This window comes from Colletotrichum paranaense, assembly GCF_030867605.1.
Source record: "Colletotrichum paranaense strain IMI 384185 chromosome Unknown Scaffold_10.1, whole genome shotgun sequence".
NCBI lineage: Eukaryota > Fungi > Ascomycota > Sordariomycetes > Glomerellales > Glomerellaceae > Colletotrichum > Colletotrichum paranaense.
In genome coordinates this window covers 1,777,642-1,803,628 of record NW_026848968.1, presented here as the reverse complement: position 1 = coordinate 1,803,628, position 25,987 = coordinate 1,777,642, and the positions used below count along the sequence as shown (strand labels likewise).

Genomic DNA, 25,987 nt, shown 5'->3' with positions numbered 1-25,987 from the left:
GAAGGTATAGGGCGTTTTATTTCCCCCTCTGCCTCTTGACATTTTTGAAGCTTACAGCTATTGTCGTTTAAAACCTGGTTCAGCTTTTCCGCAAGGAAACACCAACAGCTCTACAAGTACTCAACTCGAGCCCCAGCTTCTGTGTAGAATCTGTGCAATATGAAGCACGCGAAGTCGTTAGCAATAAACGGGGCTAGCGCAAACTTCTCGTATACCACAATTACTGTCCATAGGATGAATTGTATGATACTAATCTCGTGCCAGGGCTACGAAGAGTTGTTCAGTTGCCGTAAAGGCCAGCCATTGGACTCGGTCCCCCTTCGCGATATTTATCTACCATGAAAAGATCGTGATCTTGCATGGATCAGTTCTCTCCAGTATATCAAAAGAAGGCGATGGGAAACTAGGGTAGGTTATGTCGATAAGACGGAGTCCGCACACGGAAAGACCGTGAGCCAAAAGGCAAGTCAGAAGGTATTGCCCGAGTAACGCTTAGTCTGAGGCATCTACCCCCGTGAAATACAGAGCACTTACTTGAACTTCAAATTTCTATCACATCTCCTCAAACCCAGGTTCAATGTTTCTCGATGTGCAATCATTGTAATCTAACTCTCTTTTAGATATCGCGATCAGTTTTCAAAAACAGGCTCATAACAGCATGCCCTTAGACTTGGCTCTAAAGTAGCGTATCGGAGTTCCCCTCTTCTGATCGAGGGGCACTCATAGTGGCTTTGTGGTATATGAAGGTACGTAGTAAGATGAATTAGACAGCAACGCTTGCCATGGTTAGATTCTCATTACAGCGGATTCAAAACTGCCTGCCCTTCAGAGAGCTTGTTTTAAAGTTAATCGTACAACTCTGATATATCACCTTAACAATCCCGCAAGAAAGCTGCATGCAACCTAGGCATCCTTGACACTTATTTCCATCACATACAACCGTCTATCAATGGAAAACAAGGGATCCCATCCGCTTTTGACTCCACTTTGCATTTTTACCTCGACCATTTATCCCACGTCAGATAGCAAGTATATACGTGTATATTTTGATCTTGCCGCGAACGAAAAGACCCACTACGCCTACATTTTCAAGCTCATGGATCCACGATTCTTGGATGAGACCTCTGATGTAGGTGGAAGAGATTCCACAACTCACCTGAGTAGGTAGGCGGATTAACTCAACCCGCGACCTAAGCGCACCATAGCGGTCACCAACAGTCCCTGTAGCAACTCTCGACAAGTACTCTTATGCATACTTAAGCAGAAAATGACCAGTCAACTGACTGCTTGTATCCCACAGAAGCGCATGATCCAAACCATCTGCCCTGTGCAAGGTATAGCAACAGCATTGAATAAGCCAAGAGGAGCGTTTGTTCCAAGGCCAGATTCACAGCTGATTTAGGTTAGAGATGAATTCAAGTGGATGCGTGAGACAGGTATGTGGATTCATTGCAGTGTTCTTCCGAAACCGTCAAGTTTCTATAGTGATAACTACCTAAGATCGGGAATACCTCCGAGGCCGGAACACTGCGCTAAAAACTAAGACTTGAAGAGACAAAGGGCGCGCCTCATGTCTCACAACATGCGAAAGCATCTCTTTCACCCGAGGAAAGACTTTTAGGATCGTGCTCCTAAAACAAACCAGAATATTGAAGACGCATAACTGTCTTTGCCGAACCCAGTCGGAATCAGTCTTATGGTGAATTGAAAGCAAACGTACTGCAGGCCAAACACCTCACTCCCTTCGGCTATGACAAGGTACTAGAACTTGGAATTAAACGACGCCCTTCGGCCTCCAAGGATCGCCTGAACGTTTTGACTGTCATCATGAAGCATTCTGTATGCTGTGAGATCATTGTATTTGTAACGGTGCATTGGTGAAAGAGAGCTTGAATTAAGAATTCTGGTGAACACGATAGTATGATGAATTGTAGTACACATATTCTGATAGCTACCTTATGTCATTGACCGATCCTAGGCAAGGGGCAAATTTGCATCGACGTTCAACAATATTGAAGAGTACGCTCCAGTATCATGGTCAGTTCAGTCGGAAGTCAAAGCAATATCCTTTTTTGTCGTATGATTTTATGAGCTTGCTGCCCCACATTTCTCGATGCAGATATCTTATATCAGCTAAAAGTTATAAGCCTTCCCGTCAGATTTTCCGTTCATTCTAGTCTTAAGCCAATTGGCTTGCTGGACATGATAAAAGGCCCGCTTTCAATAATCAGCCGTGTCTGACTTCAATTCCGTGGCGTTCGCTATGTCTGGAGCGGGAACGCGTTGGCGGTCTCGTGCGCAGGAAGGATTGGCGAGACTACGGTGTCATGTGAGTGTCAAGACCATTTTACTGGACGACTGAGCCTCCAAGATTTATTCCTTTCTTTAGAAAGCCTCCACAGCATGCTTGAGATTCACCGCAAACAGAATTTGTGGGCTACCTAAAGCATTTGACAAAGTTTACTGGCGGCTTTCCACAACCGATTGTTGCAAAACGCACGACTGCCTAGATGCAGCTATCTTCGAAAACTCGGGCTTGCAGTCGGTGTTGAAGATACACTTTGAGGGACGGAAAGGAGGTGCAATCTCTGTGTTGTACATCAGAACTAAGAAATATACCAAGACAAAGCCAGACACGCTATAAATCGTTATAAGAACAGGTCTTCTTCCTAGCCAGCCTGGTCATCTAATGTAACAATACTGCCGACGAACAGTGCGTTCTGTATCAGCGAGATATTACCATGGCACTTCCACAGACTACAACACAACTTAGCCGTTTAGACGGCGCCCTTAGGCAATCTATCGTATCCGAGACTCATTCCAATTCCAACAACACCATTCGCAACGCCAGCCAGCATTTGCCCGACCACGATAGATCTCTCTCAACAACAATCGACGCTGCTGCAGAGAAGGCTTGCCCTCACGAAAATTTGCGTAACCCGCACATGGAAGATTTGAAAAATCATCATGATTTGACCCCTCGCTATAACTCCTTTTGTGGCAAAGGTGACGATACGGTGACAGTGTTGTCTAATGACATCCTCAGCGGTCCCAATCTTCCTAGAAGGCTGAGTGGGTGCGCGTGTGGGGATCACAGGAAGCCCAAAGCAATCACGCGAACATCGTTTTGGAAGCATAGCAAGGTTGAGGTTGCTGTGCACACAGCTGCTCTAGCTTTAACAGCATTCGCTCCATGGCTTGGATGAAAAGAACGATACTGGTTCGCCTTAGACGGTCCTTCTCCAGATCGAGGGATCAACGCGGACGTCATCATCAATTCACTCCAGCTACCAGCAAAACTACGCGAAATTCTCATCGTCGCCTCTCTTTCTTTCATTATGCTGGCCATGTGTCGACGCAGACTAGTAGGGGAGGGCGTGAAGCTAGGATTCCTCACCGGAGCCTATCGGGTCGGAGACTTGGAATACATCTTGGCTCCGTCTTCACCTCTGTGGCACATGGGATTCAAATATCTTTCTCTCACGGAAGTCGTTCTGACTTGTTACCTGGTGTTTTCTACACTCATGTCTACTGTCGTTGGTCCGATGTCCGCCTTTATGCTTATTCCGACCCTGGAGAGATTTCTATTGGACCACGCGAGCGCATTTAGCGAGATCAAAATGCCCATCGTCTACGACTACAGCCCTGAGGAGGTTTGGCCTCGAATATTGAATGATATCGCCATCTTTTCCAAGCTATGCTCGAAGAGCGAAGGAATCGTTCAGTCCTGGTGCCCAGCTGGTGGGTTTCCAGAGATCTGGAATTGGGCATATAGCGTCCGATCGACCTATTTATAATATAATCTCACTTTCCAACTTCCCTCGGCTGATCTTCGAAGGGACCTGGTGCACGTCCCAGTCGGACGTCGAAAAACATCGCTCTTAACTACTACATCCCATTTTCTACTGTCTACGTTGGGTCTCTTTCAGCAGCTCATTGAGGACAATGATGTTGGTATCTTATCGCGCAACTCTCGATATAATATCAAGGCTCGACTTGTTGACTATAACGACACCGAGAACGACGCAAAAGGCAGACCGTTTATTCAGTCTTTCGTACAGTCGAAATGCCAGGTTCACAATTTGGACAGCGTTTTGGACACAAAGGAGAAGCTCACGTATCCAACGGATGCCCTGAACTGTTTTGGACACCCTGAATGTCAGACCTACAAGCTCAATCCTCCAGAACTCGAAGATGTATGGTGGACGAGATCAGTCCAACATAACTCCACTTTCACGACAGGTTACTCAATTGACGGGAATCGAAACTTGGTGATCAAGGTAGCTGGAAAGCTATCGAATCCCCAGTCTGCGGCGAACGACCTTGTATTCACCTGTGGCTTGTTAGCAAGCTGGATGCCTTCCAATTTCTCAATGATGTCCTCCAAGGATGGAAGTACTTTTTACTCGGCTTTTAATAGCAGGAAGCGCATGAAAGAAACTTTTCATCAAAATTCTTTGAGTGGCGGACACGTCATTACGATGAATGAGACTTGGCTGCGATACACAGATCCCAACATCACGGCCTCGATGAGCGATGATTGGAATAACAACTCTACAGCACTTTACAAGATCCTTCACCTTTTCAGTGGCTCGAGCAAGGATGTCGACAATTCTCCCGAGATGCTCCTTACTGAGCTGGGAACGACTGGAGCAGAGTATCTTTTGTCCACAGTGTTCGGCGTGTATCTTACCGAAGCGCTAGCTCGCACAGGAGCTGGCGGTATGACGTCTGTGGATGTAGAGGCAGACGCAGATCAGATGAGCGATATTGATCTGACCAAGCAGTACAATTCTCAACAAGGAGTGTTCAAAGTACAGCCACTAAACGCAACCCATACCAAATGGGACTATGGCAAAGGCAATCTGTCAGAGACATCAATCTAGATCGTGTGTACAGCGAGATGCTTCCTAGCCGCCTCAGCCTTGACTTTGAAGTTGAAAGATTTGGCTTCGGAACCGGGCATCCTCGAAAGACCTTAACGTTTTCAAGAGTCATTATGTACATCTATGTTGGAGTGGTGTGTCTCTACGCTCTGACGGTTGAGTATGCACATATCCTGGAGCTTATGGGACGCCGACAGCGATTCTGGGTCCAATGTATTAAGCCTTGGTCACGTCTACATGAACTTTTCGTTCTCGCCCTTAGACCAACACCACCTAAAGACAAGGAATTCGCAGACATCGGTGCAGGAGTAAGCTCTTCCCTTTTATGGCAAAAGAGACTGATAGCTAGGGGAGATAGGTTTCACCACATATGTCTAGTGTTAGATGATGAGGCGGAAACCGAGAGGCTAGATATGACTGGAAAAGTAAAGTATTACTAAGAAAGCAGCATGGGACATTATATAGTTATGATACTTCAGTTTCTGAATAAGTACTAAAGAGATTGTTTTATTTACAATCTACTATATGCTGGTCTTACATGATGAATTCTGGTATGTATTCACATACTTACACTATTCTGAAGCCCGTTGACTGAGCTTCGAACATGATTTTGCAGAAAAGACCCTGTCCGCAAATGTTGAAACCTGCTATAAGGCCTGGATAACCTTTGAAATCACAAGGCATACAAGGTAAACAGCCAGTTTAACTCGGAAGCAGGTATAAAGGACGATGCTCTTGCAATATGTGAAAATACAGTCATAGCGAGACAGGATTGCTCTAGCGGGATCGAAGACGGTTTGTCCTGTAAAATGAACGTTTCCGAGCGAAAATATGTGGCTGCTAGAGTGGTTAATCGTTGATAGGCGTAAATTACCGTTTTCATACGTGAAAGTTAAATACTCATGGGTAATTATTGGCTGAAAGCTCACGTTTACGCGGTTCAATTTAAATTGCCAATACGTTTCAGCTGAATTCATGCCTAGTACCACTGGCAGATGACGGCATTTGGTAGGCTGAGCTGTCTACATTTGATCGAAAGATAGAACGTGGATGTCTCTATCTTATCAATACGTCAGGTCCCATTCTCCGACCCGAGCGAGAGTAACTAAACCATAGTGTAATCTCGTGTGGTTGATATGTTATTATATACACCCGCGCGATACTCTGTTATTTGTGCTCGGATAAAGTGATGGCGCGCAACTAAGGTTTAGTAAATTAACTAGAAGCCGAATGCAACGGAAGAGCCACCTTCCAATGATTGTTTTATAATATATACTATGCCGCCCCGCGAGAAGCCAGTGGTAGTATCACAACGCCTCGGTCACACTAATACTCCCCCACAACCAAGGACTCCCAGGTCGTGCCAGAAGTTGACTGCCATGACTGACAAAGCACTCCTTAGCCTAGACACAGTTCAAGATATAGTGCTGATTGTGGAAGATTTGGAGGGATTAATATGTCGCTTTTCATAACAATTATCCCCTACAACCACGCATGAGTAAGTATGTGATCAACGGAGTCTGGTCAAATCTGGTGGTAATTGAATGAAAGCTCGGACGCTTTGGTGTCAAGAACACTACCTATAATGTTTGATTGCAGGGATGATCTATCTCTTACAACTTCCTCTGCTTTGAGATTTTTTGTCTCCAAATCTGGATATCAATACGTTTCTCTGACTTTTGCCCCTCAATCATAATCTCCTTCTTTGCTCTCGATTCGACTATATTTTCTCCATGCTTTCTTCGTTCTGCTCTTCTGGAAGTTTGACAACTCCCAGGCTCTTGGCGTCACGGAGCACAAGGGCAAGATCCCCGCGTACCTCTATTACAGGGCCTTTTTTTTCTTGACAGTATCGGTATCAACATTACTGTACTCTGGTCAACTTAAGACTCAGAACCGCTAAAGCACTGTCAAGGATACTCGAGACTACCTAGCCTGCAGGTAACGTCTTCCTTGGATTGCGCAGTGAAAGTTTGCCTAAGAGTGTGCAGCACTTATTTGCCCAGGGTCGAAGTTTCGTACAGAAAATTGACGATAGTCACAGGTGAACAAGTCCACGTCTAGACTAACCATAGATGATCTCATATCCAGCGCTCGCAGTACTCAGAGTCCACTCCGGCCTACGGGCTCGAAAAGTCTGCTTCGTGACAAGATTGGAGTGACCGATCCTAAAGAGTTCTCATCTCATATCGATATCCTTTAGTGCATTTGCAGATATTGACCACCGCCAAGGCCCAGGACTAGTTCAAGCTTGATTCATCTTGAAGAACCACTCCTCTTTCCTTCTTGAATTGCTCGGTGCCGCAGTATGATTCAGTGTGAATGCATGTATACTTTACACACATGGCGCTTGATGCAGGGCTGCGCAACAGAATTGAGAGCAGGGCGTGGCTATCGCCGGCTCACCAGTGCCGGGGTGGAGCTTGCCTCTGGTCGTCTGGCTAGTGGTATGAAAGCCATCGTGGTATCTGCCTGCTACCTCAACGCCAATGGCGGCGATGATACTTCGTCATCATCTTCGAAAGAACACTATTCGATCGCTTCTAAAAGATTGTTTGGCACTCTCACCCCCTGCCGTATTTGGCTGCCACGCTTGGCGAAGAAAGACATGCCTAGAATTCAGTGTCGTACAGAATTTGACCCAAGAATGAGACGCTCGAAAGATGCTCCCCCGTCCTGGAAAACACACTATAGTTACAACATGCCATCATCAACGCAGGAGATGGCGATGCAACATCGTGGTAGTCCTCTGCGGTGATCTTCTTGGTCATTCATCCCTCATTAAGATTACTGACAAGGGGAGAGGAGGTTGAGTGAAGATGTTGGGGCTCAACAGAAAGATATCACACCGTAGTAGTGAAAATGCAGCTTTCTTTTCAGTCAGGGAAAGTCAAATGCAGCCACGCGCTCAGATGAAATGATCTACTGCCTCAATTCTTCCCGGGATTCGTAATGTCTCGCCGTTCCCACATCAATGGAGTGGTTTTGATTGATAGAAAGTCTTTGCTACTACTGTATGGTGCTGGGCGGTAGACCTGAGCGGCCCGTTATCTACTCTGCAAAAAGAAGGACCAGCGAAGAGGAGTAGCAACATTGACAATAAAACTCCCAGAAATGCTCCCAAAGGGGAAGTCACGACACGCGAAAATCCAGGACTACTCGACTCCCGGCAAAGGACTTCGCGCGCGAGCAATTCGAAACCAAGATGAGCGATCGCCCTCCCATAGCCTAGTGACATCTCCACGGAATGCATCGCTTTGCTCTTTAGCATCAACTCGCGTCGCTTTGAAAGGCAGGAGCTCGCCAGTCAGCAAGCAGTCTGTCGCGCCGTGTATAATTTGCTGCTCTTGCTTGCGAGCACACCTCAAGGTCTACAGGAGACCGTTATGGCATCACCATTTGTCTGTCAATGAATTGCACGAAATGTCAATAGATCAGGGGTCTCCCGCAGCATTGTTTACTATGATATTGAAAACCAAATTTCAGTCGCTTCTTCCCAAGTCCCTACGCCCCCATAAAATACAATGGTTATCCACCCAACAATCCACTTTCACCGTGGTACACTTGGCGTAACGATCTACCAGTCCCAGCCGTCGAAGACATCTTTACAATGCCGTACGGATACATGCACTGCGAGTGAGATTAGCTCAGTATTTCCAGCTTTGCATTATTCAAAACCAACCTCAAGCCTTCTTTGCCGCCCGGGCACGCGCCATGCGTGCAACTCTCGCTGCTTTGAGCTTCTCCCTCTTCTCCTTGTTGGCGACTCTCACGGCACGCGCGTGGGCGGCTCGAGCTTGCTTTGCCTGCTGAAGATCGGCTGCGGTACCAGACATACTGGCGAATGTTGTGTTACGATGATGAATGAGAGTTTTTTGTTGAGTAGGTGTAGGGAGGAGAAACGCTTGACGCGCCGTGACGCCTCGACGCGTCAAGTTGAGTAGCCCCGGCTCATGGACCCTCCTCAGCCCTTGCTGACTCGGCCTTAGCCGGAGTTTGAACCGCGCCACACCTCTTCCGCCACACTTGCCGGCTATCTTCCATGATAAAGTAGGAGGAGAGGCGCGGCGTGAGTTATGCCGACTGGGGATTAATGTGGATTTTTGCATGGTGCAGCTCGGGATCCAGCTCCCCAAAAGCACGCAGATTCCAAAATGTGCGGATAATGACCGGAGTCATTTCCGAGAATCGTATCACCAAATCTTTCCACATATTCTGCTCAGCTCATTCTTCTTGTGCTAATTCGTGGCATGGATGGCTGCTTGGCCCAACAATCCAGTCGGAAGCTGGCTTAAAGGTCAAATCAGTCAAGTTCAAGGTCTACGGCACATGCCGCATTCATGATGTGCCTCCGCCCGGAAGCCGGGTTGACGCCACCGGAGTCCAGGGCCAGTAAATTTCGGAAATAGGATCGAGAGTCGGATCGGGATTTTTCACAGTTTTTCGTGAGGAACCACCAACCATGAGTGGTGTACTACTATCTTCGACAGCGTCTTTCGAATTCATTCACTGAGACTAGCCAGGACTACATCCCATCCAATAAGTCGTCAATTGTGTTCACATGGCGCCGTAGTCACTTGAGCTGAACCCATTAACGGGAGAAGTTCTAGATATCACTGGGAGCACTTAGATCAGGCAAGCCATGAAATCACTATGTGCAGGCTCAACGGCACACATTCAAGCATGGTTTCACCAATGAGGGTAATTCATGTCTTATGGCTTGAGCATACGCATGGATACGTAGCGTCTGCCTATCGGCTTGCATCTGCTCCAAACACCTACATATACCACTTCTCGAATGCTTGAATTTCAGACCTTGGGTATCACTATCCAACTAGTATTTTCCACACTGGACCCTTCTCGTCAACCACTTAACGTTGCTTGGACTGTCGTCGAACGTGTCGGCCCGCCGCTGATTGACGATATTGGCATTCGATCCAAAAAATCGCCGTCGTAAGATGACGCAGTTGACTTCAGACGGAAGTCCCGAGGTTCTGAAATAACTTCAAACTCTCTTGTGACCCAGATTTTGCTCAAGGCTCTCTGAGTGACTGGCCAAACGATCGGGATAGACGCGCAGACTGTTGCCAAATTCACTTCGACTGTTGCAAGTACGGCAGGCACACAACCATACCAAGACGGATCGAGGATGGGATATGTGCCTGCAGCCGTGTTGACAATGGAGACGAGACGACTGACGCCAATGGCAACGACACTATTGAGAAGATTAGCCATTTCAAAGTTAGGGAAGCTGACCGTCACTGCGTGGAGTCTTTGAAGGGACCTACATGTCGCCAAGGACAAAAAGAAAAACGACGCCGTAAATAGACCTCTTTTGAGCCGCGTGCTGCCAGGCCCAAGGAAGCGGTAGACCGCACACCAGCACGTCGAGCACCATATTCGTTGCAACGTGGCTAACGTACGTCCTTCTATAGATTCCAAGATCTGAAGAGCCGAACCCCCAGCGTGCCGTGGCCGGTTGCGTGAGTTTCCATTGAGACGAGACGGGGTCGCAGGGAAACCAGGCGATGGTAGAATACGCCAGACCCCACATCGCCGTGACGATGGCAACGATCATGGTTAGTCTAAATGACAGCGACCCGAACTCAAACATCGCGAGATACTGAGAGAGCAAGGCGAGTTTGATAAAAGTTGTGGCCATACAATACGCCGCGTTGCAGATGTAGAATGTCTACCAAATCTCAGTATCCGCGCTTCATGTTTCTTATCATCAAGACTAACCTTTATGAATGCTTCCATACCAAACAGGCCAAGGCCTGCGAAATGCCTACCCAGACCATTTGAAAGAGCTTGAGAAGCGTGTCAGATCATATTCGTCACCTTAATTTAGGATCCATTGGGCTTACCTATGCACGTTGCTATAGACAGCAAGGTGGTTGTCATCTAGCGAAGAATAGGATAGACGAGTCAGCATAAGGAGATAGAGACACCAAACTCCCTGAAGTTTATCAAGAACTCACCAACACTATTATGAGGAACCCATCGTCCCAGCCAGGCCGATGGACCACGCAAAACCGGATGTATAAGCGGGCTAGGCCACACAAGTACGCGAGAATCTGTATATAAATGTCAGATACCTCATGTTCGTATTCAAGCAGTCTTCAAGCAGTCTTCAAGCAGTCTTCAATTACAATGAAGATGTTGAGAAGAGGGCAGCAGCATGGGTGGCATACCAGGAACACAATGATGATACCCAGCGCAGCTGGCTGACGATTAAGCAACGGAGTTTCGTCGTGGGCGGTTTCCATCGTTGTAAATACCACCGTAGCTTGTAGGAACGAGCCAATGTTTGGAGAATATCAATCCACAAGATAACGAGGTCAATTGTGCGGTCAGCGTGCGAAGTCTAGCCCTTCCAAGAAACAGACATCTTCCTTGGAAGCGACTACGGAAGTGATGAAAAATGCTTGGTGAGAAGGAAACCCTTTTATCTAACATTGCAAGAAATCCGGTTAATGCTCTGAACCATCCCTGTCACAATGACAATCCGCCGATGATTTAAACTCCAGTTTTTGTTTCGAGGGGTTCCACACAAAGTTTATCCCGATGTGATCATTAGCCCAGTTTGGGGGTTTGGTCGTTTCATCATTAGCTTTGGCATGCCAGCCCTGCGCGTGCATCACGGCCCCTGAACTATGCCCAGCCAAACTATTGGGCATTCGGACGTTGCATCGGCATACAGAAGGGTCGGTCTCCGACAAGCTCATTCTCTGGCTCACACATTTTATGAGACAAGCCTGTAGCTAATGATCCTGAATCTAGTCGAGGCTAGAGTAATTTCCACATCACGGTAACATCGTGGTAATGATTCTTTTGCAGTGCAACGTTGTCTCCATAGCTCGGGCTGATCCGGCTGCTTCAGGAGTCGCATCGTAATAGAACCATCTGGGCTTCTCATCAATTTAAACCACCTGACAGCCTCAATTAAGCGAGATCAAGAACACCCAGTAACCTCATGCCGCCCAAGATCTCTGATAATGTGATGAGGAATCGAAGGGTGTGCCCAATTACGTCTTTGCCACGATGCTGCAGCACAAGCGAGGGAAGGCCAGATTGTGAGCTGTGGTGAGGATGCCGTTGTTTTCTGTGGGATCTCTCAGCCAGGGCCCGACAATGAGCCCGCGTGGATTCGCGTTGCTGCGCTTGATCTTTCGTTGCTTCGATTGACGCTTACGAGCCGTTGCGGTTGGGTCCTGCGTGGCGACATCATGGTTCCGTGTTCAGGTCAAGGGATGAGCTAGGTGCCACGGCTCTTAGCCCTTGCAAAAACCATCAAATGCGGTAGGGCAACATGCCCCGCAAAAATGCGCGGGGTTGGCTTCATGTCGACTCTCGCTTGAGTCTCCGCATAATGACAGGTGTGGCACTGAGCAACGCACCGCTCATTCTTTCATGGCTGCAGGCCAATATTTCTAACCATAAACTCTGGGTTGGAGTGTCGCAAGGCACTGTCTCTACAGACCAAAGATATCAAATAGGCTTTGCTAAATATCCGATCCAACGTCGTAATCAGTATCGGAGTGAGCTAATATACCCCCTAGACCCAGCGCTTATACCCAAACAAACAAATTAAATATAAAGTTCATATTTAATTATTTAGCTAATTTCTCGCGCTATATTTAATTATTTAACTTATTTAATAAATAATTAATTAATTTAACTAATTTTTTAATTAAGAATTAAATAAAGCTATTACGAAAGTTTTTATAATATTAACTTATAAACTTTACTTCGATTAGCTCTTCTAATTAAAAAATTAACTTCTTATTTTTATAATACTATTACGAAGCTAGTTTTTAAAATATTAGACCTTTTTTAGTATAAAGATCTTATCAATAATTATTATAAAATTAAAGTTAACTTTATAAAACTAAATATCCTCTTATAATTTATTATTATTATAAAGATTATAAAAATATTAAATATAAGCTTATTTAATATTAAATAAGTTAACTAATAGTTAATTTATTATTAAATTAAGTTAAGGACTAGTTAAAGAATAATCTATAAGTAATATTAATTAAACTTAGGTACATAATTAATTACTATTTTTATTATTTAAAATATTAATTATTATTAATATTATAAGTTTTTTATAATATTTTTTTAAAATTATAAGGGTAATAAAAATAGTTTATAATTATTATAATAAAAAAAAAGGACTTACTATCTTATTTATATACTATTTTTATAAGTAATTATAAAATTCTTTTTTTATATTAAATAGTTAATAGCTTTATTTAGGCATATCTTATCTCTTTTTTAACTATTTTAATCCTTACTTAGGGTAAAAAATAATTATCATAGTATAGAGTAGAGAGTTACTTAACTTAATATAATACTTATTAAGGACTTACTAAGTATTAATAATTAATAATTAAAAATATCTTTATGAATTAAAATTATCATCAAGAAATAGCTCTACTTACTTTTTAAATATATACTTAGACTAAATATAATAAAGGATATTATTTAAAATTAAAAGTTAAAAAAGAGGTTAGGATATAAATTAATAACGAGCTAATTATTAATAAAGTAGTATTATTTACATTAATTATAATTATAATATTACGATTTAAAAAGCCGTAAGATCTATTTCTTTTTTAAAAAGTTTATTATATAACTTCTTTTACTCCTTAAAATAGTTAATAAAGTACTTAAGACTTATTATTATTTTTTATAAATAGCTATAATTATCTCTTTTACTCTAATTTTAATATTTTATTATTTAAAAATAAAATAGTTTAAGTACTATTTTTAATTTAATTAGTAATTAGTAGTTATTATTATTAAAAACGTCCTCAATAGGGATCTATTATTTTAAATCTTTATAAGCTTAATTAATTATTAAAAAAATATAGATCTACTTTTTTTTTTATAAAAAGCGTTATATTATAAAGTATATCGAATTTTACTTTATATTATTATTAAACGTTAATATAAGCTTTTATAATAACTCCTTAAAAAGAGTAAATATATTATTCTTATTAATCTTATTATTAACTTTAAAAAAGGCTTTATATTATTAAAATAATAAGTAAATAAATTTAATAATATTTTAAAGCTTATTAATAGGGCCCCTTATATATTAAAAGTTAAGATTTTTTTAAAGTTACTTAGTATTAATTAATATATCTAATTCTTATTTAAATACTTTTTTATTATTACTAAATAAAAAGGCCCTATTAATAAGGTTAAGAATATAACCATAGTACTTAATTCTCTAATTAAGAATATTTTTTTAAGTATAAGTATAAGATAATATAAGATATAAACAACTTAAATAAGTATTATTATTTAAAATATTATTATAAATAACTACTCCGACTTAGTTACTTAATTCTTAGTTATTTATTACTAATTTTATAATCTAAGTAATATTAGCCTTATTATAAGTATTATATTATTATCGTAAAGTAATAAAGTATTATATTTATTACTTAATATAGTTTAAGAAATAAATAAAAATAGTAATAATAATATTTTATATTAGTAAGGTTTATAAATTAAATAATAAATAAATTTTTATTATTAACCTTTAGATTTCTACCCTAATTATATTTCTTTTTTTAGTAAAAATCTTACTTAGCTCTTTTTTTATATTTTTATATAATAATAAGAGTTCGTTAATAATATTATAATTTAATTAATAAAAAAGGGCCCAGAAGTAAGGATCTTAAAAAGTTATAAATAAGTTATTATTATTAATAATATACCTAATTACTAATTCTTTAATTCTTATTACTTAGCTCTTTATAATAATATTAAAAATAAGTTTTTATTTTTTTAATATAGAGTCGTATTTTAAAGATTTTAATAAATATAATAACTCGCTAGAGCTTAGATTTATTATTTAATATTTTAATTTTAAATAAGTCGTTACTAAGCTCGTAATTATTATTTTAAAATAAATAATAATACTTATTTTATTATAGTAATAATAAAATTAAAAAAATTTATTTTAATTATTTTTATTATAAATCTTTTAAATAAAGACCCCTCTAAATAAATTTATAACTTCCTTAACTTTATACCCTTTTATAATATTAAATTATTATTAATAAAAATCCTCTTTTTTTAAATTATTTTTAAAAGAATAAGGAGGTTATTATAATTATTAAAATTAGTTAATAATATAAAATTAGTATTAGTTAGGGTTTATAACTACGAAGTAATCCGAAGTAGCTACTATATATTAAAAATTATATAACTTATTATTAATTAATTAATTATAATATAGTAAATTAATTAATATATAATTTAATTAATTTTAATAATAATTATAATAGTTATAAAGGGTTAAAAATAGTAATACGTAACTTCGTTAGTTTTATTAATATTAAAAAAAGGGGGTACTATAAGTTTTTTAAATTCTTAAATATAATAAGATATTAAATCTAGCGCTCTCTATTACTTAAGCTTTTTTTTTATAATAATTATTAATAATTTATTTAATTAAATAGTATAATACCGAACTTATAGTTATAAATAAAGAGTCGTAAGTTTAAATCCTACTATAAGTATTTATATTTTTAATTATAAACTTCTAGGGGTATAGTTAGGAATATTAATTTTTAATTAGCCCGGCCCCGGATTTTTTTTTTTTTTAAGTAATTTTATATTTAATTAAATACGTTAAATATAAAGCCTTACGATATTTAATTATTTAATTTACTAAAATTCTTATATTTAACTATTTATTTAACTTATTTGTTTAATTAATTTAAATAGGTATGTGCGCTACCTAGACCAAATGGATTAAAACTTTTAGTTAGGAGAACCGGGCTACGAGTGGGCGGGACGGAAGCCTGTGGGTAGAGGCGGAGCCGAAAGGCGGCTTGAGCGCGTCCTAAGCCACTTGCACCGAATCTCCGAAGGAGGGGTAAACCGCCGTGCGAACAATCGGGGTGCCAAAAGTAGTAGTGGATGGGCATTAATTCAATCCCACGGTTTGATTATCACGCAACTTGAGAGACGAAAGGCTCAGAAGGACCTGCGATTTATTCGAAAGCTTCAGGCATGTGTTAGTCAAGGATGCAGATTCCGTGATTCGACTAGCTAGCTAAGAATGGAAAACACGTGCATATCGCGTTGAGCGAAGTGTTAATGCACACTGGGAATATCGAACCGATACCTGTTTGCCACGATTGTTAAAAGTCAAATGCACGTCGCCAACATTCTCTTCAAACTAAGCATAACTTGTGCGTTTCATCGTTTGAACCATCTGGTCCCTGGAAACTGTTTATGTATGCCGTGCACGGCTTGCTTGCAACTAAGGTACGATGCCATTCAGAGATGTCTGGTCAATGTTTTGTCTCAGTGATGAGATTGTCTACTCGGAAATGATCACTAAATCTTAATTCATCAATATTGCACGCCAAACCAGTCAGTGCGGATTGCTGCCTAAGAGCTTCCACGAGTCTTTCCCGGATAGCCGGAAAGCAACTCACGGACATCGAAGCCCTCATACTGCACAGAGCACGTGGTTCATTGTGCAAGTGATGGTTGAAGAAGACTAGGCATGGATCCCAGGAGACCCTATATGTTTGAATCAAGTAGATCAGTGCTCTTACAGAATACTGAGTATTGTCTTCCGGGTTATTAGTTTAGGGCAGTGCTAACGATAGCTCCATGTGTTGCACAATTTTCCCCGAAACCAAATTTGCCCCAACGAACTTGTTCTAAAGTAACCTGTATCGGGACTGAAACAGCTCAGTAAGCTAGACCTCTGTTGTTTCGCGAGCTTATCCAATGAGTGCTCAGATCCGAGGTGTGGACGATTCTACACGAAATGTTGAGTTGGGTTCTTGGGCTGTGTCTTGGACTGGCAGGTCTTGGCCCCAACCTCACCCCACGTTGCTCTCCACCTAACTCAGTACCCTTGCAGCCTTATCAGATACGACACCTTGGCATGTTCTACCTTCCTTGCCTGGACCCTGATATATTGAGCATGTTGACCCGTGGCCATACGCAATCATACCTAAACTTGCCTCTCGCCGTCCCTCTCTTCGGACCCCCCCCTTGTACATAGTTCACCTGTCCTGTTATGGTAAAGCCACTCCTTGGAAGGCGTATGCATCACAACTTGACACTGCGGTCACTGAGCAGCTTATTGCCAATGTCTCTAGCAATATCACAAAGCTTATGCCATGTCGCTCATTAGCAGCATAAATGACATCAAGCACAAAAACCACTCCTCAAAATCGACATTGCCGATGCGACAAGTCTCAATTTCCAACGGATCCAGAGATCATCCACGGCTGCCTAGCTTCGCATATTGGAACTGTAGCCATTCTTCGACTAGGATCCAAAAGCCCCGCAAAAGTAGTTCCAGCCTGTGCAAGGAACACTCGCTGCACATTTGTCGATGCTAAAAACTTCTATCGGCGAAATCCTTACTTTCTCAATGCGGACCTCAAAAGCCACCTCCAAACGCCATCTTGACATTATTTCGATAACCGTTGAAGTTGGGCCTGGCGGTTTCAGGGGCTCTAGTTTGTTCGCCCGAGTTGCTTGTGGCGATAGTGGAAGTATAATCTACCTTTCAGGTACCTGAACTAGGGCGGAGTACCCTGCTTACCTTCGTATCTGCCGTCATACACTAAATATAATTGTGTGAAAAGTCTCCGCGGGCCTATCTTTAGATATTGAGCTCATTTTCCAAGTTCATTACTTATCTTACTGCACTCTAGAATCTGTCAACTCACTTCATTTCAATAGACTCCGTACCAATTTACCTCGTGTTACCCTGAATTTGTACCGATATTATTTATTTGAAATAGTATGCCGTACCTTTGGCAATCGATCGAGGTAGTCGGGCAATCTGATTGTCAACTTGTAAGTCTGTATATGCTCGGAAACTCCTTCGACTAAGCTGAGCTTACTCCTCACCACTGGATGGAGAAGTTCGTGTCATGTTTTATCGCGGGGTATCATACCAGATTGCCGGTGCAATTTAGGACCTGCCTTTGGCCACTCGTGTCGTGATAGGCACTTATGAGCTCACATTTTGCAACCGCGAGGTCGGACTAACCGAGGGGAAAAACCATCAGATAATTCAATTATAGCATAGTACTTATTCCCGACCAGTGATGTCTATTCAGCGGCCGTGACTTTGTTTGCCTACGTGATATGCATCGAACCTACGTTGCGGTAAGTGTCCTTTGGACCTGGCCAGAAAGCAGGCCGGTCTTGGCAATGAACGTCGTGATTATGACGGAAAGCCCACCGAGCAAACCACTCATCTGGTCAGAATGAACACCCAAGCGCCAGGGCTCGGAACTCAAGAAGGCAGTCATACCTGTTCAATTTCTATATATAAGTGTCAGCCAAGGGATCACAGACTCTTACTAAAGGCAGCCAGCTACCTTATGTGACATTTGTGATATTATAGGGTTGGCGAAAGCCCGAGTGAGCGAGCAATGCCATCTGACAAAACTGCTAAATCAAGGGAGAAGCTAATGGAGAGACATATTACCTGAATCGGAGTACCCCGAGACACTCAGACCAAAATAGAGACAGGCAAAATAAATAAATCTGGCCATTGTGATCACTCGTACTTAACCGTCCTCTTTTTCGGAAGGAATTCTTGCAAGGGTGCACCTTCACGCCGACTTTGGGCACGTCCTCTAGTCCCTTTCTCGGGCAATATATGCGCAACGCGGTTACTTGAGCTTTTCCCATCGTCACTCTCATCATTCCAACCATTACTTCCCTCTGAGACATTCCAACACTTCGACAAAGGGAAGTAGCCGAAGAAACGCCGCTGGCAGAATTTGGGTTCAGCTTCCTTTTCTAGTAGCAAATTCAATTTAATCAACAGTCGAGCCACGAACTCTATTGGAACACGCTGTCGGTCAGAATCCAGCACCAGTACCAGTAGTAGATGAGCCTCCTCCAGTATGAACCGCGCTCCCATCATCGTACCCATCTGGGAGTCTGCAGCGCCGATCAGCCTCCAGAGATCCCCAATCACAGTTCCCATCTGGCAGTCAACGCCTGTTTCGTCACATAAGCCATATCAGCATAGTCAGATAAACGCCGAACACATCGCAGATATCACTGGGAAACTTTACCAAGCTGCGCAATCGTCTATAGTGGCTGACGTCGCCTACTATGTCGGTCTATGGGAGGAGTTGCACGATTGTCATTGGAGTTACATGCGTAGCCACAGCACAGAGAAATCGGCTCAATGCTGGCCGGAGTTCATCAAGGGTAAGTTCGGGAACAGAACTGACGCCGTCTTGGAAATGATCTACCGAGGTCATGTCAACACAGTCAAATCAAGCTCAGAATGGAAGCTCTTGGTAAGGTTCGACCGAGTCCGTGACTGGCTCGGCCATAGTGGACCTGTCATGTTTCTTCAACTTGGCCCAGAAGTCGCGATTTGTTCAAAGGCCCTCAAGACAATCCTGAAGCTTCTCGATCATCCCAATGCGCCGACCTTCTCAGGTGCCGAGATCCTGGCTGAAATTTACAATGTCATGATGCAACGAAACGCAACGTCAGAGACACCAACTTATCCGACACTTCGAGACGTACAAGAGGCCCAAGGTATTTTGTGAAGTAATTCTCAACGGTCGTGATGCAAAAGACTGATACAATTCCAGCCGTAATCCTTCGGCACTATCGCTCATAGCCGTAGCGAGCTGCTGAAGATGAGCGTGTTGGGGTAAGACAGTCACTCAAGGCGATGGAGGAGGTTCGGAATTTCCCGAATCGCCGAATAGCGTTTTGACTCGATCAGAGAACCAAAGGGAACTAAGTTGGAAGGCACGAAGCCTAGCTGGACTTAAGGAATCGTCTGTACGCGAGATCTGGAGAGATCTAAGCCCAACATGATCCCCCAATGAGAAGTGCACATGCGAAATTTGAAAATACATTGAGAATCCAGACTGGTTCTGTCATTGTAATATCTTGCTGATGAGTGAAAAAGGTCGCTTGATCTTGATACAGCTTCACCAATCAGGCCATGGAAGTCTCTATTCTTCCAAAAGGTTACAGATCTAATATCAATGTTATGATTCGTGGGTCATGTGGATTACAACATGTCCAGACTTTAACTTGAACAAAAACGCAAGAGATATGTGAGACCACCTGAAAACCCAAAATTCGGTTACACGGCAAAATCACACCTGAGCTACAAGAAAGCGAGAATTAAAGCCACGAATCTCAATACCATCATGTTCCATCTGGTCTGGAAAAGACGTTCTTGCTTCACGGTCAACCCCAAAGTACGTCTCTCCCTGCGCGACCACTGCAGCCATTCTCTGCGCTTGATCCCTTTGGGCGGCTTGTGCGCCTGGAAAGTTTCATTGAATCTCACAGATCGCGGTGCTTAGACCTCTCAGTATATTGTGATCTCCAAAGTAATTTCATAGCGAGGGAAGATGCCGCTCAGGTGTGGAACTGGAAGATGAGCCATAGACTGCGCCGTGGTGGTGTTCAGGCTACTGCTCTAGTTGGAGAGTAATCTCTTCAATTGGAGAGAACTGAGCGCCTTCCCCGACTGAAGCATTTTGAAAGGTTTTAGTACCTGGAGCTCATAGCTCAGCTTCCCTTGCGGCCAACACTGATTTAATATTGAATATTGAATGAAGTTTTTGTTTTTCTGATAGCGGTATGCATTGGAGAGATTGATGTCGAATTTATGGGTGCGAGAAGACACCCACTGACTATCAGCGGATGTCGACCGCTCTTCAGACATGTCGCCAGAGGAGTGACTGATATTGGCCTCCAACGTAGCATCATCGAGTATGTCGAGTTCCTCAGTCTTGGCGTGGGCGCTTTCTGGGCATCGTAGGATGGCAGTCAGGGCGACGGATGAGAATGAGAGGGGGGCCGGGGACTGATTGCGACCAGCAGCTAAGTGAGCATTCTTCTTCGAGGACGGAGACTCAGGAACTCTGCTGGGTGACTTCAATGGCGCATTAGCATAAGATCGTGGGTGAAACACTAAGATGGCCGGAGGCGGAAAGGGCTTCAGAACTAGAACGCCAACCATTGTAATTGAGTCCGGGTAGGTTTGTTATTGTGAAATGTAGAACACTGAGGTGAAATACGAACACTGGGGATGAAATTGCAATGCTCATCGATACTGGAATTTTGAGAAGGTTTTCCCATCGCTAGGCTTCCAACTTTCCGCAGCTACATGGAATCGGACCTAACGCCATGACTTCAGTATTGCCGGAAAGTTGCGAAGGCTTGAACGCCAGATACATCACTATGGTTCCGCATCCAAGTGTTGTCGCCTTGAGCGCGATATCGATAGGTAATATCGCCCCAATGATATTGTCCATTACGGGATCGATTTTCCAAAATGTCAAAAGGAAGAAAGTCAAAGTCGTCTCCAATGGGGTTTAAAGATGCCAAAACCTGAGCGTCCCGCATGAACCGAGCTCTGAAGTGGGATGTCTCGAAAAACGCAAAGCCGTTCATTTTGCCAAGATCATCCTGTCCAAAGACGGTACCAAACAAGATGCTTAGAGAGAGGTAAAATAGTACGTGTAGCTGTGATTTATTCATTCTTGTCGTGGGTTGAAGTGGGCTGGCTACGCTGTAGTAGAAGATTGCGGTGGTTAGAAGAGTGAATGTAGCTGGTTGTACTACGGCAGGAAACTAATTACTCATGGAAAAGAGGACATACGACCCAAATGTAATATTGGCGCGGATGACCGGTTGGCGAGTGGAGATGATGAGCCCGTGGCGTGTCGCCAGAAAATAATACATGCGCACAAGCTGGACATCAAGATCGCTCGTTTTGGTTTGATATTGTCATACTGAAGGATTGGAACCAATGACTGTATCATGGCGTTGAGAAATGGTCATTTAAGCGCTTGTGTGTTTGAGTTTGGGGATATTGCCTTGTTGGGTTCAATGCGAAAACACATCTCCTCTAACTCTGTGGGCTCGGAAACCGCATTGTGCCAGTTGGCTCGGGTTCTTTGCCTTTGTATTGGGCACCCTGCAGGAATGCTCGTTTAGGAAGTGAAGGGTCGCTAGGTGTTGCACTTCCGTGAAGTCAGGATTAGGTTCTTAGGCTAGAAACGCCAACTTCCGGTTGGAGCATTTTGACGATCTGCCATGCCACACAAGCAGCCCAGACTGCATGCTTCAGATGGTTGTCAGCCTATGAGCTTGGGTTACATGGACCTCTTCTAAATTGGGAAGAAAAGGTCCTTGATACTTAGGTTTTACAAAATCGCGCGCTGACTTGGAAACATTGAACTGGCCTTTGTTTGGTGTAATTACTGTTGAACAATCAACTACGATAGAAGTTTTGTGAGGTATTAGTTCGCACGACTGCAAGTAAGCTTCAAATGAAGAGGTATTAATCAGGAGTTTCTTCAGCGTAGTTACAATAATGGGATGGAACCGCCAAACTCTCTCCAAGCACCGGCCACGGTATCTTAGCGCCATGCAGAACAGCCTCAGCTGTGTTTCCCCCAGTGCCTTCACCCCACCCCCATCTCCATTACCCCGCCTGCCCATCTGTTTTCAAGTCTAATCCAGAAACGGAGTTTCAATTACCTTCAAAAAGAATTCGAAAAACACGTATGTGGCTCGAGCAAGTGATGTTGCAGGAGCAACTGGAAAGATGCCATGGATACCTGCCATCAAATCGATCGAGCTGCACACTCCACTTGCCGCCATTTCCATCTATGTGGGGGCGATGTAGGCTTCGTAAGCAATTTCCACCCGAGGGACGTCAGCTAATGACGATCTCACTGGAATGCAGCCAGGTAACACAAGCCATGTTTGCAAATACTTTGGTATAGTGTGACCGTTGGTCACGTCCCGCGATGCATGCCCAGGCGACAGATGTGCAAGGATGCTTCACTGTCAAATTCTATCAAAAGAACTTAGTTCGCATAGAAATAAAAGAATGACTACTTGAGTCTGCTTTCAAATAAATGGGGCGGAGTCGCTTATCCCTGCGTGGACCAAAAAGTAGTTCATATTTCGCATGACCGGCACGGAGTTGGACCACCGCCTACGCCGCCATCCAACGGACCTGGAGACTGCCTGCTTTGCTTCCTCCATCACCATAACGCCATCACTCAAACGTATGCTGGCAAAGGGAAACCTCCTTTTTCCCGGTTATACCCTGCCTCTTCCTTTTCTCAAAGACGTTTCCAAATGTTTGTGTCGCATGTCGCTATGAGTATCATGGTAATCAATTAGCGACCGGCCTGATTGAAGGGCTTCTACCACCATTCAGGCTATGGCTTCATTGTAAATTGTCCATCCGACATCAAGCAGTCTGAGGGTGGTAAATACCTTTAGTGCCTAGAGTGGTCTAAGTGGAACTGGTGATTCGGGGGTCAATTAAAACGCAATTCGGCAATTGGCCAAAAAAGGAATAGTGGACTCCGAAGTTTGGGGCCAGGTACAGACTGCTTCAACTCTTTTCTCGTTGGGGCTTCGTATTGCGAACCTCACTTTTCAAGAATCCCATCGTCGACTTGAAAGACATTCACCTTCATGGGCAAGCGCATTATCTTTACAGGCGGTTCCGGCGTCGCTGGCCGCTGGGTAATCCAAGAGCTTCTACGCGAAGGCCACGAGGTGATGAATCTCGACATTGCCCCTCTCGACAGCCCCGCAGTTCATACGATGAGGTGCGACGTCAGCGATGCCGGCCAAGTGTACAGCGCGCTTCACTCGCAATTACGGCTCAGCCAGCCTCTTGAGAAGTCTTCCGTTCCTGATGCTGTCATTCACTTTGCCGGATACGCCCGACCTCTGCTCGCTCCAGACAGCGAAGTCTTCAAGACAAACGTCAACAGCATCCACAACGTAATCGAAGCCGCATGCAAGTTAGGTGTCAAGAAAATAATCTTGGCGAGTAGTGTCTGCGTCTACGGAGTCACGTTCGCAGAAGAACATCGGAAATTCATCTCGTTCCCGATCGACGAGGAGGTCGACTGCAATCCCGCCGACCCTTACGCACTTTCCAAGGTCGTTGGAGAAACTATTGCGAGGAGCTTTGCAAGTCGGTTCGGGGTTGATATCTACTGCTTCCGTATCGGAGCTGTCATTGAGCCTGAGAAGTATGCTGAAAACTTTTCTGCATACATCAACCAGCCGGAGTCTTGGGATGTCCACGGATGGTCCTACATAGATGCCAGAGATCTTGGCCAGATGTGCCATCTTGGTATTGAGAGAGACGGCTTGGGCTGGCAGGTCTTTAATGCGACGAATAACAACATCACAAACACCGAAAACACAACGGCGTTCTTAAGCCGCATTAGTCCATCAACGCCTTTCACTCGGGAGATGGGTGAGCGCGAGGCCCCGATGTCTAATAAGAAAATTCAGGCCTTGTTGGGATTTAGGGAGGAACACCCGTGGACGAGACACGTTCCCATCACCAAAAAGACTGTGTGAGAGACAAGTAAAGAGAATTGTGAAAACGAGGGTCATTAGCCAGCGGCGATCATGTTGCACCTTACGCTGATTTCTATTGCAATCCTCAATGGTAAAAGACTTCTTTTGGCTGTCTATAACAAGATACCATTCGGGCTCCTTCATGACGTCGCTATCCCCTGATGTCTTGAGATATCTGGTAGACGTCCGTTTCTCGGAATCAAGAACCCGCAAAGTTTGCCGGACTTATGCCCGAGTCGGTGCGGGGTTCACCCCCAACACTTATCAGCGTGGCTTGCTCCACTGCACCGCCTTCTAAAGTTCCAACAAATCGAATTCGACCTATTTTGATTAGTCGTTACTTTTCTGTGGAGAGGGTCCATCAAAAACCCAGCTTTCTCTTCGTAAACCAACATTGCGTCCATATTCTTTGATTGGGGGCACACTGATATCGTGAGGAAATCGGTCGGGCTCTACCCAGACTACCCCGCACCCCACGTTGACCCTAACCCTAACCCTAACCCTAACCCTAACCCTAACCCTAACCCTAACCCTAACCCTAACCCTAACCCTAAGCCCCGTGGGGTTTTTATAATAGTCGCGCGCGCAGCGGCCTCTCCTAGCCCTAACCGGAGGGTTAGGGTGCGGGGGGGGGCGCGCTACTATCTATGCTTACAGATAGTCGCTTATATGTACCTCTTTAGGTTCCCACGGGACTGTCTTGTCACATGTGGCAGGAAGCGGGAGGCTAGCGACGCATTCGGGGAAATAAGTGTCTTGCTCTTGCCCATGGTACATTCAGGATTCATGTATGCAGCATTCAACACTTCTATTCCTACCGAACTAACGCCACTCCAGATTCAAACCTGACATAATGTCTCTGCCTCATAAACTTTTGGAAGGCATGCAAAATTTAACTGACTTGAGCCAGAGAGACATGCTTATAGATGAAATTATAACACGAAGAATGTCATCCTGATGTTGATGAAAATGGATCATTGGTTGATGTGACACTGTGAATGCCTGGTTGGTATGCACACGAGGCAGAAGGGAGGGGTCGATGGATATTACCTCCAAGCTGATGCGGTTGAGACAGAGCCGGTACATCACTAGCTACACAATCATAACCCCCTGCCCTTGAACAAGACATCAATAAGATCAGCGAAGTATCACCAATCACTACTGATTCAGAGTAAAAATTTGCAATGGAAAGTCGTATTGAAGGGCTGTTGGCAAATGGCTATAGCCTTGAGGCCACAAATTGCAGGCATTGAAATTCGTCATTCAACCAGGAGGCTTGGAGATTGAGCTGAAATACGTCTTTGCCACGGTTTTTGATTGTATGGCTTGCAGTGCTAGTAACCCAAATTTCTTTTCTCTCTGGTACTATGGCTTTTTCCTGAGTGCCATTGAATCATGGGGGACTCTGGCCTTGGTCTGTCGGATCTCACCAACCCCCTTGCGATGTGATAGTGCATTAATCTGCATCCAGGGCTACGTATTACGGCTGGATGGCGGCGAAGTACATCGTCTCAGTTCGGACGTAGTATGACTTACCGTATCGCCTTCTGGTTTCCCTCTTCCTTGTCTTCCAGTTCCTCGCTGATGTGCTCAAAGTCTTTGCTTATGGCGCATCGGCCCAGAGAGTACGTCCACCTTCGTGCAGCCGGATTCATTAACAACGGGCCCAGAACGAAAAACCTCTCCTACAT

At 43.7% G+C, this 25,987-nt stretch overlaps 7 protein-coding genes across 7 annotated transcripts; 3 read left to right on the top strand and 4 right to left on the bottom strand.

The window, feature by feature from the left end:
* Positions 1 to 2,741: 2,741 nt before the first annotated feature.
* Positions 2,742 to 4,886, top strand: CPAR01_12302 (uncharacterized protein; the record flags this gene model as incomplete). The annotated part of the gene is made up of 3 exons (XM_060496559.1): positions 2,742 to 3,072; positions 3,232 to 3,741; positions 3,859 to 4,886. 3 exons carry the CDS (start codon positions 2,742 to 2,744, stop codon positions 4,884 to 4,886), a joined length of 1,869 nt encoding a protein of 622 aa, XP_060345344.1.
* Positions 4,887 to 8,569: 3,683 nt separating this feature from the next.
* On the bottom strand, positions 8,570 to 8,995 carry CPAR01_12301 (uncharacterized protein; the record flags this gene model as incomplete). The annotated part of the gene is made up of 1 exon (XM_060496558.1): positions 8,570 to 8,995. One exon carries the CDS (start codon positions 8,993 to 8,995, stop codon positions 8,570 to 8,572), a length of 426 nt encoding a protein of 141 aa, XP_060345343.1.
* A 754-nt stretch (positions 8,996 to 9,749) lies between these two features.
* Positions 9,750 to 11,155, bottom strand: CPAR01_12300 (uncharacterized protein; the record flags this gene model as incomplete). Its single annotated transcript, XM_060496557.1, has 6 exons — positions 9,750 to 10,101; positions 10,175 to 10,578; positions 10,629 to 10,696; positions 10,754 to 10,790; positions 10,868 to 10,963; positions 11,081 to 11,155. The coding sequence occupies 6 exons, from the start codon at positions 11,153 to 11,155 to the stop codon at positions 9,750 to 9,752; spliced, it is 1,032 nt and encodes a 343-aa protein (XP_060345342.1).
* A 7,653-nt stretch (positions 11,156 to 18,808) lies between these two features.
* On the top strand, positions 18,809 to 19,471 carry CPAR01_12299 (uncharacterized protein; the record flags this gene model as incomplete). The annotated part of the gene is made up of 1 exon (XM_060496556.1): positions 18,809 to 19,471. The coding sequence occupies one exon, from the start codon at positions 18,809 to 18,811 to the stop codon at positions 19,469 to 19,471; it is 663 nt and encodes a 220-aa protein (XP_060345341.1).
* Positions 19,472 to 20,035: 564 nt separating this feature from the next.
* On the bottom strand, positions 20,036 to 20,910 carry CPAR01_12298 (uncharacterized protein; the record flags this gene model as incomplete). Its single annotated transcript, XM_060496555.1, has 2 exons — positions 20,036 to 20,208; positions 20,583 to 20,910. 2 exons carry the CDS (start codon positions 20,908 to 20,910, stop codon positions 20,036 to 20,038), a joined length of 501 nt encoding a protein of 166 aa, XP_060345340.1.
* A 173-nt stretch (positions 20,911 to 21,083) lies between these two features.
* CPAR01_12297 (uncharacterized protein) lies at positions 21,084 to 21,344 on the bottom strand (the record flags this gene model as incomplete). The annotated part of the gene is made up of 1 exon (XM_060496554.1): positions 21,084 to 21,344. The coding sequence occupies one exon, from the start codon at positions 21,342 to 21,344 to the stop codon at positions 21,084 to 21,086; it is 261 nt and encodes an 86-aa protein (XP_060345339.1).
* Positions 21,345 to 23,390: 2,046 nt separating this feature from the next.
* CPAR01_12296 (NAD dependent epimerase/dehydratase) lies at positions 23,391 to 24,296 on the top strand (the record flags this gene model as incomplete). Its single annotated transcript, XM_060496553.1, has 1 exon — positions 23,391 to 24,296. One exon carries the CDS (start codon positions 23,391 to 23,393, stop codon positions 24,294 to 24,296), a length of 906 nt encoding a protein of 301 aa, XP_060345338.1.
* Between the last annotated feature and the right edge of the window lie 1,691 nt (positions 24,297 to 25,987).